The sequence below is a fragment of the Echiichthys vipera genome (genome assembly GCF_963691815.1).
Source record: "Echiichthys vipera genome assembly, chromosome: 13".
NCBI classification, from domain to species: Eukaryota; Metazoa; Chordata; class Actinopteri; order Perciformes; family Trachinidae; genus Echiichthys; species Echiichthys vipera.
The window spans coordinates 23,283,409-23,299,888 of record NC_139838.1 but is presented as its reverse complement, the minus strand read 5'-3'; the positions used below and the strand labels follow the sequence as shown (position 1 = coordinate 23,299,888).

Here is a 16,480-nt window from a genome sequence, read left to right as displayed (position 1 = left end):
AAGTCCGAGTGAACTCCTTGTGTGCAGGTCTCATGACAGTTTCAGACTAACTAAGAACTCGGCGTCAATTGTAAATAAAAACCAAGTCTTGATCGTCTTTTTGTGATGGAAACTTCTCATGGAAACATCAGAATCAAGTGTACATAGACCACAGCTGCCCCACCACACTCACCCACTTGTTCTGGACTCCTAAAGTAGGGCATAACTGTATCTGGCTGACTAACGTTGACCTGGCAGCGTGCTGAGGTGTGACGACGGACTAAGTTTAATCTCAGCTGAGGTCTGGTTTCAGTGCTGCGTCACAGCAGGTCAGCTGGAAAAAGGTAATACACTTACAACAAAATAATGTATATTGTGCTCTCTCTATTAGAGATGACTTCGCTGAATAAAGTTTCTCAAGAAGGTAAATTAATAAACTATTAATAGCAAGTTCAAAAGCTAATATGAGGGACTAGGGGGAGCAGATTTCCAAACACAGTGATGTTGAAGAAATCTTCTTAATGGACAAAACTGAAAAGTATCTTGAGGCTAGAGCCGGTCAATATACTGTATATCGATTTAACACAATTCATTCTCAAATTTGTTTTTGCACAATGTGTAAAATGTCTCAGTTGTGAAAATCAAGTTGCACAAAAAGGTTCTTTTCATTTTTTTAAGGGGCCAAAATAAAATATAATTGATCTCTGAATATACTGTTTTAATTTATGAAAAAAGCTGTATATTATGATAAATGTTATTGCAGTCATTCTTGATGTTTTTTGGAACAGTGTTTTAATTTTTAATTCATGAGTCAAGCATAAAACATTTGCCGTGAATTCATCAATTGATTCATTTCTTAAACGCCGTGAAGACGAGGATTGAATACCTCCTTTCACTAAAAATCAGCAGGACGACGGCGCAGCAGCATCTGCTGTGTCGTGTTTTGCTTCAAAAACATCAGATGTTCAGTCGTTTTGGAGAATCAACACGCCTGAGGACAGGGATGATGACGTGATTTACATCATGCGCATCAAATGTGGCAGCAGAGAGGATGTGTGATTGTCTGCTAAACTAGAGGAAAAGATAACCAGCTGCAGCCAAGGAGGTGGTGGCATTTTTGCTGCAGCCTGGTTTTCATCTTCCATCGCTCTTCAAGGATCATCTCAGGGCATAAAAGGACACAGAGAGCAGCTAGCTGGGTCACCATGACTCGCGTGTGTGGGTAATGGAAGCAGCAGAGTGGCGTCATCGAAGGAGAGACTGCAGAGGTTATCAATTGACTGGTGCAGCAGGAGACTCTGCATTTCAAACTGGTTTAATGCTGCTCATCCACGGAGAGCAGAAAAACACTTGAAGGGGTTTAAAAAAGAAAGTAAGAAAGCATCTGACACACCACATGACGACGCATCCTTACACGAGATTTTCTCTTTGCAACGTGTTTGGGAACTATGCACATTGTCAGATCAGTTTTGAGTCAAGATGGCTGATCATATAATTACGTTTCTTTTGCATTAATTTTGAGTTCGGGTGTCCTGTCCTCCAGATTAAATGAGCTTGCAGTCATACAGACTGTTAGCAGCATCTGTGCGCTAATATTAGAGCCTGTGGGTCCTGTGACTGAGATGTGTTTGATGAGTGACGCGCATGTGTGTGTGTGTGTGTGTGTGTGTGTGTGTGTGTGTGTGTGTGTGTGTGTGTGTGTGTGTGTGGGCATTCACATCAACTGTAGCTACAGCAGGTCGTACATATGTTAGTGATTCATCTGAGGTTGGAGTAACATCCAAACAAAAACATTCAGTAATCCAGCACAGTTCGGTACAAGTCAGGAACCACACGGATGAAAATCTTAGCCATCATCGGGAACGTTTTCCAAAACTAATACTCGACATGTTTTCGTATCATCTCCTTCGAGGAAAGAAATGCGAGCTCTCCTTTGCAGCAACCACAGCAGAAAATCCTCCTATTAAACACTAAAGATGAAATCATCCGCATTAATATTAATTAGTTTGACTTTAATTGAACAGCCAAACGCCCGAGGAGGTAAAATCTGAGTGAGCTGCAGATTTTTTTTTTTTTTAAAAGGAGGGTGGGGAGGGGAGTGCCTCTGGTTTAGTTGGATAGGACCTGAGGACAAACACAATACTGTAGTACTCTGTGTAGTATATCAGCGAATCTTCAACTGGAGTATTTAAGATACACCCAATGAATGACTGAATTCATGTGACCGTAACCCTGTTAACTACAGCTGGATGTCAGACATCAGTGCGGCACATAGTAAAATAACTAGCATCATTTTCATCATCAATTAATCTTCAAATTTGACCTGTAAAATGTCAGAAAATAGATTAAAAAGTCAATCACACTTCCTCAGAATCCAATGTGACGGCTTCAAATTACTAGTGTGATCTGACCGACAGTCCACAACATAAAGATATTCATGTTATTAACACATAAGAAAGCACATATTTATAATCAATAAGTTTCCGTCAGGGTTGTGCAAGTTAGTATCTATGGCTCTGAGATACCAGGAGCCTCGTCTGGCGTATTGGACGTATTCTCCTCCTGTTCTGCTGCCTCTGCTATCGGGTTTAGCGCTGCCAGAGACGAATGGATCGTTTAAAGCAGGCCTGCTCCTGGAGGGCCACTGTCCTGCATGTTTTAGGTTTCTCTCTGCTCCAACACACCTGAATCTAATGATGTGCTCGTTATCAAGCAGCTGAAGTGTCACAGGTTTGAACATCGTTGAACTCAAGCGTGTTAGAGTAGGGAGAAACCTAAAACATGCAGGACAGTGGCCCTCCAGGAGCAGGATTGGGCAGCCCTGGTTTAAAGAAATACAAATCAACGACAGAGTGCTTTTGTCCCTTTATGAGAATGTTAACCTGTGCAGCTGTTAGCCTAAATATAATGTTTTTCCCGACTTTGTAACTGGAACACGGATGCGACGTCACTCCCAGCTCTGACTTCCGAAGTAAATGGAAAAGATGAAGAAAGAGTCATTCATGGGGCTGTTCTCTAATCCCAGGTGAACAAAACAAACTGGTCCGTTTTCTGTGTTAAAAATAAACATCACCTACTGACCTCTGGTGCACAATGAGGAAGTGAGGGGTTTCTTTTTCCTGATGTTAAAAACAGAGGAAGAAATGGGTAGAAATGCATAGCAACAGCTGTTAAGAGCACTGAAGTGACTGAAAATGGGGTAATTTTGGATTAACTGTGAAACATTTGGAGTACATACTGTTAAATCAGAAAGAGATCATCCCTTTATGTTCCTCTTATGTCTCGTATTCTCTTATTACTGCCTCCACATTAGCTGATAAAAATAGTCACAGGTGTGTAGGTGTTGCTACAATGACTTTAATCTATAAAATATGATATGACAGTTCCTTTCATGGCTAAACTCTGCCTCACACCGTTCCCTAACAGGCTTATGCTGCAAACAGGATTATCAACATCCCATTCATGAATTCTGCTTTTTTTAAATTGCCGGATACGAAGGGAAACATGAGTAATCTGTGCATAAGCGCTCAGGAAGCTACATCCTTCTCCTTCTCCGCAGTAAGCTGCAGACTGGAGCTCCTTTCCTGTGCGAACGGTTGGTGTCACGGCTTTGATTTATAGCATCTGGTCACAGAGAACCGCTGACGTGGAGGGTAGGAGAGAGCGCTCTGGCCTCCTCCTCCACCTCCTCCTCCTCCTCTTCCCTTTTTCTTCAAGGATCCACTCAAACCACAACAACGCTGTCTAAACCTTGACTCCCCGTCCAGTTCCTCAGAGTCATTCTAGCCGATCCCTTCCACACCCAACCCTCCCACCCGCCATGTACAAGCATTCGAGCCCCCGGGACGCAAACACGACACAGTTGGCAGAGCTGTGAGAACTTGAGCCCCGTCGGACTATCGAGCTAAGAGGGGCTTTTCTTTTGTTCTAGTTTTTCCGTCCTGTACCAAAAGAAACAGCATTTAAAAATCTGTGGTACTTCAGAAATTAGGATTACACAATCCTGAAATGTAACAATTAGTCGTTAAAGTAGTTGATCAAGAGACAATTAAATGCAAATTGTGATGATTAGCCTAATTCATTGTTAATCCCCCCATAGTTTTTCTCTTTTCACTGGACACACTAATGTTAATCCATTCCTTATATTTTTGCTCTTGTGTTTTTGTGTTTTGGAAACTTTTTTGATGATCAGCTGAGTGTTCGCTAACTCTGTAGTTAGCTAATCTATGGAGGCAGATTCACCCTCAAAAATCTTAAAATGTTTTGAAACAGTGGGTCCTTGATTTCAAATAGAGGTTGACAAAAGCAGGAATCTCATATTTTACTGTAAACTGATGATGTTGAAGGGCAAAACGAAAAGACCGTTGTTGCTAGCAGGTTACAAGCTTATGGTTACTAGGTAGCTAAGGGGGTCACCCCTAGGTTCGCCAGGTCCAGATGTTACATCAGACCTTTTTCCCCAAAAGGGTCCTATGTTCCCCTGTCGCATAAGCCTCTGCCTTCACGGATTTAATTCAATATTTTGTCAGGGCTAGAAGTTACTGTTTGGGTTAGGGTTACGGGGTAGTGTTAGGGTCTACATAAGCCCATTTTCCATTGAGTTCAGCGCTGATCGTGAAAAAAATAACAGAGCAGGGCACATAGGATCCTTTCTGTGAGAAGCAGGGGACATCGATCCTTTTATTAAAAAAGGGTCCTATGTCCCCTGGTCACATACAAAGCGGGGAAAATAGGGAACATAGGACCCGGGGAACATAGGTACGCTTCCAAATTGCTAGCTAGCCCTTTAAGTACGTAAATGAAAATATAAGATCTAATTCTTATTTAATTCTAGCATAATCGTGTCTAAGTAGCCTACCTAAGCAGTCAAACACGACTGTTAGATGTCGGCTTAGCTACTTTGGCAAGCAAAAAGTTATTTGCAGTTTATTGTTTCAGGCATGGACAGATTTACAGTTACAAGAGAAATGGCTTTTAAGAAGATGGGGTATAATGTAAATGTAACTGTATTCTGATAACGTTGGCTGAAGTGTCAACTTCCCAAAATCCAATAGACAGCAGGACAGAGCTGCTAGCGTTAGCCTAAACTCTGGTATAGCATCATCCAGGATATATTACTAGTAAGATAGATATAATGTCATATTGGTCGTAACCCTTGATTTGTCTACTACCTTATACTCTAGGTAGTGAGCTAATTAGCCAGATACTAACGTTTGCAGTTCACATTACAGCTGATCGATTCCTTACATTTTTGCACTTGTATTTTTTCTTTTGGAAACATTATAAAAGACACAAACCTCTAAACGTTTTATTTAGGATAGACTACTGAGTATCACTCTGTTACAGTGCCATAGTTTCGGTTGCTCAAGTATGATTGAATGGACCTAACAGCCGACTGAGATTACCAAGCAAATAGGACAAACACTCTATTTTCGGCTTTTCTATCTTTGTAAATTGAATCTTTTTGCTATTTTAAGTGAGTCACCAATTAATTGAGAAAATAATCTGCGGTTGAATTGATAATGAAGCCATAAAGTCAGTAGAGTTTAATTACATACTCTCAGAATAAGGACTGATGATAGTGGCAAATCAAAAGTCGGTGGAAGGGGAAGGGGAAGGGAAAGGGTTTCTGGGCCAAAATCTAAATTTCCAGCCTGACTGTGATGTTGAATGAGCGCCAAGAACATAACGTCAGCATGACTGGGAAGCTCACAGGGCCAGAGGGAGTCCACGTCTCATGATTACTTCCACAGAGGAGCATTTAACTCCAAACCGAGACTCTGACTGCAAGGCTGCTGGAAAAAGCTGGTACAGTGACACTGCAGATAATAACAACTATTGAATTTAGACTCCTTTTACAACGAGCGCAGAGGTTCACTGCGTGCACCACACAAAAAAGCCGGTGCCACTCCTATTGTGCACTGCAGACAGAGAGTCTTTGAACATGTCATGTCTTGGGAGATTCTTGGTGTGACTCCAGCACTCGCAGAGTTAGTAAGAAAGGAAGTAAGGAAGCCTCTAGCTGTGTTTCCTCGAAGAAACAAACTCTTGTGCTCAGAGAAAGGGACTCTGATTAACCGGCTGGTCTCACGGGTGTGAGGGATGACAGGAGATACAAGAGGTCAGGAGGGTTGCTTGTGTATATACATTTGTGAATGTGTGTTAGGGATTTAGATTTCTACATGCATTAGTGCTAAACCGAAGGTCTGCCAACCTCAAACCTGAATAAATCACTTTGATAGGGGATTATCATGCGCTCTCACAGCTCTGCAGACACACTAGGATGTACAAAAACAAACAAACCATCTTTTTTTGAACAATAATGAGACTCAGCTCTCAGAAAGGCGTCAGAGGGAAAGAATGTTCCTGTTTATCTGACGCCACTGCCTTTTTCGGCATCCAGCATTCCTGATAACGTCACACGTTGATCAACCCCGCTGCGTTCTGCAGGTCTGGCCAAAACATGCATTGTTTTTCACATCTCAGATTCCTTATTTCCTCAAGAACAATACGTGTTTGTAGAGTATTTCAATAAAAACGCACAATTTGCAGCAGAAATCACACCTCTTAGGAAGAATTAACACAAAAGCCTCATGATTAAGCGCCTAAAGACGGCTTTCTAAGTTGACAACCATGCCTCAAAAACACACATCTCCTTCCTCTTAACCTCTGAACATGCAGCATCCAAACAAACTACACATTTAGAAGAACAAAACATCACAATTCCACCATTAAGATCCAAATACGACTGCAGCAATAGGTGTATTTTTTTAACATGACCGCATAAAAACAGGAAGAAAAGAGAAAAAACTACAACTTTGGAGTAATTCTGACTTTTTTATTGTAAACTTTAAAGATTTGTCTTTCAGAGGAGGCCAGCATCATGACTGTAACCAGAAGGAGTCGAGAACAGAAGCCATTTAATTTTAGGTATGTCATTTGCACATATATCTGTATCGAGCTCCCAAATATTGACATCAGCATTGTCCTTAAAATACCAATATCTGTCCGCCTGTAGTTGCTCTTCTCCTTCTCACAACAGCAGATGCACATACAGTATAGATAGACACATGCAGCGAACCAGCACAGTGACAGTCTGATTTGATAAATAAGCTGCAGCAGACGCTTCTCCCTCCATCCAACGCTCTGCATCAAGTAGAAATAGAGGGGGGAGGGCGGCCAATGAGCAGAAAGTCACCTTCTACCAGCACACAGGTCAAGAGGAGATGTGTGATGGAGGTGTGTTTATAAGCGCGTCCTTCATGCAAGACATCAGGAATTTATATAAAAACCGATCCAGAGTGAGAATAAGACCAGAAAGCCTAATAACACGGTCCTTTTTCAGGCTTTTGGAGGACTATTCCAGGGTTTCGTTGGTCGATTTCATGCCATGGCATTATAAAAATGCACAGTACAGGAGGGAATGGGACTAGGCTTATAATTATAAGGGTTTCACTGAAATTAAATCTTCTCTGAGCCACTGGAGCAGCTGCAAAGAGGCTGTGCCAGTGTGAGAAACCATCAGTTGGAGATGCAGATGTTAAAGCTCAGCATGAGCCACTATCTGCGCTGCTGAAGTGCTCTTGAGCAAGACATGTACGCTGATTAAAATAAGGAGTTTTTCCTGCAGATATCTGTTTAGCATCTCATTATTATTGTGTTGAGTGATTGTTTTTTGTGTGTGTGTTGTTTTTTGCAGCTGCACCAGACTGCATATGTGGGCCATTTTTCCCCTCTGTGCACCACAGGCGTGTTTGGAAATGGAGACCACAGCTCGGTGCAGCATTTCCAGGATCTCTTGACTGTTAGAGGCGCAGACAGCCCGCTGAATGTGAGTCAAAGACGGGCAAACATCCCTTTTTTTAAAGATTATAAGTGAGGAAGGAATCTGATGTGTTACATTGTTGCAGCTGTTGAATCTAAAATGCTCACTGCGCAGAAAGGCTGACAAAAACGACACTTTTATTATGATTGGTAGGATAAAAACATTATAATTAACAATGTATGATCAGAACAGCCCCCTTTATTCTAGAGTAACGTTACTCATGACCCATTTCTCATGTATGTTGAGTGTCACATACTCACATTTGTCTGTTAGTGTCAGCTTCTCCTCGAAATGATGTCCGAGCTCCTTATAATCCATTGTTTCCATTCAGGCGGATCGATTCCCAGTTGCTGTCATTCCTCAGAGTCGCACAAGTACAGGAGATGAAACTCCCGGTACAGATCGCACCCAAACACGCCCTTTGTAAATCCAACCGGAATAGAAGAGAAAAAAAGTCACCAAAAAAATAATAATAACGTTGAAATAATAAAAAAAAAAACAGGATCCGGCTGAAAAACAGCTGTGAATGCGCGAAATGTTGAATAATAATAAACTGTCTCGTTAGAATTAGAGCCTCAGTCCAGTCCAGAGGGTCTTTAGTGGAAAATCTACAGTGTGGGAATAAAAAAGCTTCAGTGAGTCCTGGGAGCCGCAGGACCGGAGTCAAGATGCAGAGAATTACAAAACAACTTCCGGTCAGATTTTTCAGAATAAAAGAATGCCATATTACTGTCCATTGACCGGGTTTTCCAGGGTTTTTAACTGCAGCCTGTGGTTTTCCTACATTGTTATTGTTTGCTCAGTTGACTCTGAGGGTACGTACACACAAATGACAAACAACAACAAACAACGCCTATGAATGTTCTCATTCGTCCAGGTCATGGGTATCCAGTCAAAAGCAACTGGACTTGGTTATTTGGTAAACCAATAACCAAGTCCAGTTGCTTTTGACTGAAATTGCTTTGAGAACAACAAACAACCTTTCTTTTCTCCGTCGTTCTTAAAAAGTTCTCAGTCCATGGGGTTGTGTTTCTGGTGTGATCGGATACTTTTCTGGTGTTTTGGAGACCAATACATGAATCACTCTGTAGTTAGTGTCCTCACCGAACAGTCGGTGCTGCTGGGAGCCTCTTCCCTGTACCAAAGCACTTCCTTGCCAGATTTAGCGATTTTTCAAAGCTTCTTACCAGCTTTATTTATAAAAAAGGTACTAGTGACCGATTTAGCGACTTATTCAGAGCATCAGGAAAAAGGGAGCAATCATTCCCATACATGTCGCAGTTCAGTAAACCATCTATGGGTCCGTCTCTCTGCTCTCACGCAGCAGCACTGTTGTTGTTATGTGACGCACGTTAACAAAGTATGAGGTTTCGCCACAACCCCATGGGGGGCGTTTTCAAATCACCCCACTCTGGGAACCGGTTTCATAAGATACCGTTTTCAGGCTCTGATAATGCCGGCTGTGTGTGACAATGGCGCCTTCTCAAAACTCTGGTGCACATGCGCTGACGAGCACTCGTTTGGAGGCAGCGGAGGAGCGTGGTGGTAGTGGGGGAGGGGTGTGAGACTTGTATACCTTCGAAATTTGGTTGGATCAACTTGATCTGCAAGACTTGCCGACTGCAGCTTTAATTTCAGACATCACAGCACAGACTGCCTCACAGGTCGATCTGTGGGTGCACAGTGCAACGTGACACACCCTCAAAAAGGTTACATTTAGGCACCAAAACTTTGCTTTAGGTTTAGTCACCAAAACGAATTGTTTAGGTTCAGGTACAAACACTAGGCTACTTGTTTAGATTTACAAAAACTACTACTACTACTCCAACTATCTTCTCGACTGCATATTGCTCTATTTTAAAATAACTATTTATTTCGGTCTATTCTAAATTAAAGTTATTTTAAAACAGCTTAAAATAATTTTATTCTGAAGGCACCAATGTTAATTTTCCGGTTGTAGTCTTTTCTCCCTCGCGCTAACTTGACGCCGATCGCAGCGAAAAACCGCATGCCGGACAACTGGACGATACCAACTGTTTCACAAGGAGGAAAACTCATTTACCCATAAAATACATGTCTGAATAATCTACCGGAGACGTTTTAAAAACCTTAAACTAAACATTTAATTTCCCATAAGTCCTCTTTCGCCGGGTTTATCCGCAGTGACAGGACCAAAGTGTTCCCCTGGACCCCGTGAATGGTTTGATCCATCAGATGATTTCCAGCAGCTGAAAAAAACAGCCCTGCTGCCCGGAAGAGCAGAGTTTTGTCATAACAGCGTGAAAAATGGGCTGTATGTGTAATTACAGCAATTATGCATACGTTTATTAACAGTTAGTTACAGTCAAAGGCATTATTTACCTCACTGAGATGCATGTACTGAGGACTACACACTCCAAGTCTCAATAAATAAATGCATAAATACATGTATAAATAAATAAATACAGGAATAAACAAATAACTGCTGAAATGAATGAATAAGTACAAGAATAAATAAATAAATGCATAAATACATGTGTAAATAAATAAATACAGGTATAAACAAATAAATGCTGAAATAAATGAATACAAAAATACAGGAATACATAAATAAATATGGAAATAAATAAATGAAAAATAAAAAAATACAGGAGTAAATAAATAAATGCAGAAATAAATAAATTATAAAATAAATTAAAACCAAATAAATACAGGAGTAAATAAATAAATGCTGAAATAAAGTGAATAAATAAATAGAGTTATAAATAAATAAATAAATGCATAAATAAATAAATACAGAATAAACGCCAAAATACACAAATACATTAATAAATGGGACCTCCTACCTCATTAACATCTGGACACAGAAATAAATACATGTAGTTGAACAAAAATTAAAATAATATCATAATATTAATTTGGAATAACCCTTAATTATCACATTTAACTATAAATCACACCGGAGTAGCTTATGACTGAAATACGAATAAACTCCCAAAACAATGCAAAGTAGCTTTCAAACTTACTATAAATCATCAACCAATGAATGGACAAACAATCCTATATATATGTTAAAAAAGCACATTTCTAGGGACATGCACACTACACTAAATAATCTTTCATGTATAAAAAACTATCAGGGCATTATCTGTCTGTATGCTGCTCACGATATTGGGGATGACAAGCTGATTAACGACTGACATGACCTTCCTGCCACTGCGGGAGACAGAGGAGGTCAATCTTCCTGGAGGAAATCTGCTGCACTGTCTCATCTGATAAAAAGAGACGATGCAAGAGGATGAAAACATACAGAGAAAATGATAAATGAATATGGCATTTTTTTTTACCTGTATAGATGACAATTATAGTATCATTTGGACATTTTATGGCTCCTTTGCATCAGCGATTATCACGTCAAATCCAAAATTATGTTTATTCAGTAGGACATCGTCTCTCATCGATGAAGCTTTAGGATGCTCTGCAGGGTTGAGGAGGAGTGTCGTTAATTTTTAAAAAGGGGCATTTTATAAATAGCCTGACGAGATTCAAACCTACGATGCTTTTTTGGGGTCAATTGAATAAAAAATTCAGATTAATATTAAATGAGGTCGTGTCTCCATCAAAATTTGTTTCTGTCTTGAATCTGCAGAAAAATAAAGGAATGCGTACAAATATAATATTAAAAAGCATCATGAAAGTCCCCAAACACTCATTTTGAGAGTCTTTAGAGCAGGAAACCACATGATGTTAGAGCTATGCTGAATGCTAAAAGGCCAAATGTATGCAAGCTTTACCAGAGGGGATAAAATATGTATGACCCACTTAGCTTGGTGAAGACATTAAGGACCTCATAGACCTCAAACGTATTTCCTTATAGCACCTATATACCTTATAGTTCAGCCTAAATACAAACATTCCCAGTTAAAACTCTCACAACCAGAAATTGTCTTAAAAAGCTGACTTATGGCCGAGCAAATTATACCTCCTTTTGTTTTGAATTCTTTAGTTTAAACATGGTACACGGAGGCTAAACGTAGCCTGTGATGGGCTAAAACAATCAATCCCATGGCCGCCCTGCAACACATGAAAGGGAAGAGAAGCAGCTCCATCAGCGCTGATGGGACTTGGATCTGAACGGTTGGTGCCTATGAGGGAGCGAAGCCTCTGTTGATGAGCCTGGAGTCTGGTAAAAAAAAAAAAAAGATTTATTGATGCAGTAATAGGATTTGTGAGTGCAAGGACAGGACATGCAATGCAGCGGTAGAGGAGAAGCATGCAGCACCTCACTTATCTTGTTCATCTGTATGAGAACCTTTGTGTGTTTCTGAACAGCAACATTAGGCCTATGAACTACCGCAAACACACTACGGTATTTGTTGTTGTGTTTCCATGTCTACCACTACCAGAAAAGGTCAGATATTACAGGTTTAGAGGCGCTTCATGACACAGATCACACTGTAAACTTGTGTTGTTTTTCTACAACTGTAAGTCATGTGTTACAGAAGGGAGGGGTGTGTTGTTATTTTCCAATAAATAAATGACTCAATTTATCAACTCTCTTCTTGTTCAGTGAAGGGACTCTTTGTTGCACAGTATTCAGACACAGATAACTACTAAATTAAATGATAAACAGGTTACAGATTTACCTTTAAGTTCCCGTCAGGTCTTGTCTACCATCCACCGCAGCAGCATGAATCTGATGACAGCCACACTCTATATAAGGACATCAGCATGCTAACATGTTCACAGTGACAGCGGGGAGTGTACCGATGTTCCCCGCTTTGTGTGTTCTTAAAAAAGGGCCCTATGTTCCGTGGCCTGTTATTTTTGCCACAAGCAGTGCCGAATCCCACGGAAAATAGGCCTATGTAGACCCTAACACTACCCCCTAACCCTGACGCTAACCATAACCCCTAACCCTGAGAAAATGAATTAAATTAGCAAAGACATAGGCTTATGCCACCGAGGAATTAATTAATATTTAATATTTTCCCCAAGCAGGGATCGTAGGACCCGGGGAACACATAGGGATGACCCCCGACGGCGCTAACATGCAGATGTTTAACATGGTCCCCTTCTTAGTTTAGCATTCTAGCAAGTACAGTTGAGACTAATGGGACCCTCCAAAAGGTAATGGAACCAAAGTATTGTATAAATGCAAATGTTGACCTTATGATGGCTAGATTAAAATTGAAAGATTTAGGGCGTGGCCACCAATCGTTTTCTGTCAGAAAGCCGATAGCAGGGCGCTGGGGATCACTTCATCCCAGTGTTAGCTAGGTGGCTACACAGCTAACAAGGTTTCAACGAGTAAAAGCTCAAGAGCCTTTCAACTAGATGTGCTCACAGAGGCCACACAAAATAATACACTGGGTCCAGTGCCTTTTCACCAGGTGGCTGCATACGCTCTCTCCTCTCTCCAATTAAAAAAAGACGCTGGCGCTCAACAAACCAACGCTATGTGAACACAGGCTCTTAAAGTGAAATTCCAACGTAAAATCATCCCAGGGTCTCCTTCGGCAAATACACTCGGTGAGTCCCGAACAGCTCAATGCGGCTAAAACACTGATTAGCTCAGGGCAGCACAGTGAAGGCATTAAAACGTCTTTTTTAACCACTAATACTGCTCAAAATAACACCAAACCTCTGCAGTAGCATTATAAGAATCCATACACATTAACCGAAGCACCAACAACATAGTTAGTGAACCGAGAGTTTATTAAAAGAGTGTTTTAAAGACTTACCAACTGGCCCCAGTACCAGCTCCTCTCATAGTAAAGTCCATTTAAGTTTATTACTAAAGTCAATCCAAAAGGAAGGAGCCCATTGGTGCTTCAGTTAATGTGCAGGGACTCTTCTCATGCTGCTGCAGAGGTTTGAAGGGCCGAAAGACCAGAATTTCACTTTAGTTGTTGAGTTATTTCAGCTAAAAAACTAAATATGATGGACAAAGAGGAGAGGAAAACATTCAAACCCTCATCGTTTTCTCAAATGTTTTAATTACACATTCAGATTCTCAAGGTTTCCATAAATAGGCATGTGTCGTTAAACATTATACACAAGACTCGTAAAATTACAGCGCAACGAATTCTGCCTGCAAACCACGGATGTACTGCCAAGCAACAGACATGATTAGCTCCTGACTCTGACGCCTGCAGCATCACTGTAGCGAGACAAACTGGATCTCTCAGACTATTACTGGTATCAGTTAGAGGTAAATCGAACCTACTACACGTGGTTAGAGCATGTAGATGCATGAATAAGGGTTTTTAACAGTGAATATCAACAAGGAACTGATTCAATCCACGTGTCCTTGGAAGTTTTTCTACAACAAAGGGCTTTCTCAGTGAGACTGCCTTTGAGGGAGTGCATGTCCATACCCGCCTGTACCTGATTGAGACCTGGGGAGGTTCAGAGAGCCTCCCATAAACCCACAGAGGCATGTAGTTAATTGCCCCTCCTACACACAAAGGCAACCGCTGACCTAAAAAGCCGGCAGTTACACTTGAAACATTCATCTGGATCCTCCCTGCACGTTTCACCAGGGGGGGAGAGCACATTTCTGTCTGCAAAGAGGAGTTATAAAACTCTCCTCTTATCGTTAAAAAAAACAAAAAAACAAAAACCCAAGTACACAATGGTTTGGTTTTACAGGGCGAGCACACACATTTGGAGAGCACACTGCTGAAGTCACAGTCTGAATATAACTACAGCTGCTACAGTGTGGGAGTCAAGCATGTCTGCAGTTGGTGTGGTTATCGAGTGCAGAGCTGGGGGAAAAATCTCCAACTCATTTCCTTGCGAGCAGATGACTCTGTGGTTTAAACCTGATCGCATCCTCTGTCTTTGTAGACGGAAAAAAGCTTGGAGGTAAAAATAAAACACCTCTTTGGCACCATGTTGTTGTTTAATTCTGTAATTTACAGAGAGCAAGATATTCATTTCCATGTCAACAGCTGCAGCTGATGAACACCAAGTGCCACGCCAATGTTTGAAGCAACTTACCAGAGTGAAAACATATCGGGATAAACGCTAATTAGCTTTCTGGCGGAGAGTTGAAAGAGAAGATAGATCTATGTGCAAATGGGAAGCTACAGCTAGCAGGTGGTTAGCCTAGCTTAGCATAAAGACTGGAAAAATGTACAGGTAACAAAAACTCTTTCTTGTTTGTTTAATACGTGAAAAAAAGAGTAAAATTACAATTTACTGTGCCTGATAAAGAAACGGTAGTTGTTGTTTTTTTGTCCTTTTTAAACTTCAGTTTTGCACAGATTAAATAAATTTAAAATAATGTGCTAGTTAGTGACCTTTCAGAGGGGCTGGTAAGATTTTAATTACGGTTAGACAGAGCTGAGCTAACGGTTTCCAGGGTCCACCGGCTCAATATCATCTTAATACGACACATTAAGGACAGGGTTTATATTTCAGCTTTCAGTTTTTTAATGTTTCTTTAATGTATTTTTCACTTCACCCACCTAACGTTACTGTACAGCTTACAGTCTGATGTTACACTCCCTGAAACCTGCACAATTTTCTCCATTTTAGACATTTATATCACCACAGTGGCTGAACAGACTTTTACCATTCAAACTGCATTTGAAACGTACATCTCCATGTGTTCGTCTGCTATTTGAAATGAAAAGATTGCTTACCAATCCTTTACAATAAGGACCCTGGAAACATACACTGGTTAACACCACTGTCTTTATGTAGCTTCATGTTTAAAGACGCTTTAACAGATTTTTTGGGTCATCTGGGGGCAGTGACAGTTATTTACACATCCAACAGTTACGGAGCAACATTATCATTCATCTGACGTCACGTTGGTGTCCATCTGAAGTCCATTATTCTGTCGTTTAGCTCTGGTTTAGTCTCCATCAACTCCTGAGGGGCACATCTGTCTTTTTAGCTGCTAAATGCTCCACTGTTTCCCCAAGCTGGTCTCTAACTGTGTCTGTCTGTATGTTTGGTACTGAACAGGTAGTGTAGAGTGGGTTTCAAAGCTCTTTATTTTGCTTAAATCACGTCTGCTGCGGCCAAAAACTACACCATGAGAGCAAGTGAGGGTTAATCGAAACCATTAAGTTGAGACATCTTAATCGGTTGAAACTCATAATCTGTAGAGCCGAGGGGAGCTGCAGTTTCAAAACTAACGAGCGACCCCTCTCACATTGTCTTTTCATACATTTCCATTGGGAAAATATTGGTTGTAGCGTATAGAGATCGTCCAATTTCAGAGAAGCAACAAGGAGTTTTCCCAAAATGTGAAACTTTAAAAACAACATCATAAAAGTGTTTCAAACAGTTCCGACAACATAACAACTGATAAAGGCTGATGGGTGATGTTTCCACCATCCCTGCCTAATGCCCAGTCACTCACATTGCTCACATATGCAGTCACACTCCACCCCTCTGTCTGCCCTCTAGCAGTTGGCACAGCGGAGTCATCTCAAGCTCTCAGCTGTTAGCCGTGGCGTACCACTGACTGGACCGCCAGCTGTCGGGGAACGCAGCAACACTTACTTCTATATCATAGAGCATCAGGAACTCGAGGTGAGGATAAAACCGACGGCTTTTCAAGTGTTTTGGCATTCCCAAGATAAATACAGAATATGATTCATCCTCAAAAACATCCCAATGACCTACTGAAATTTAAAAATAGGGACTAAGTTGTTGCAAATATTTAATTTCTTTCTC

The 16,480-nt window shown here is 40.9% G+C and overlaps 1 protein-coding gene across 6 annotated transcripts in view; it reads right to left on the bottom strand.

Moving 5' to 3' along the window:
• Positions 1–8,404, bottom strand: part of LOC310956028 (uncharacterized protein) — a 46,767-nt gene extending 38,363 nt beyond the window's left edge. For all 6 annotated transcript variants that reach the window (XM_083926125.1, XM_083926127.1, XM_083926128.1 and 3 more), the window contains exon 1: positions 8,065–8,404. In XM_083926125.1, coding sequence (XP_083782251.1) covers positions 8,065–8,131 — 67 coding nt within the window. In that variant the 5' untranslated portion in view covers positions 8,132–8,404. The remainder of the gene's footprint in view (positions 1–8,064) is intronic.
• Between the last annotated feature and the right edge of the window lie 8,076 nt (positions 8,405–16,480).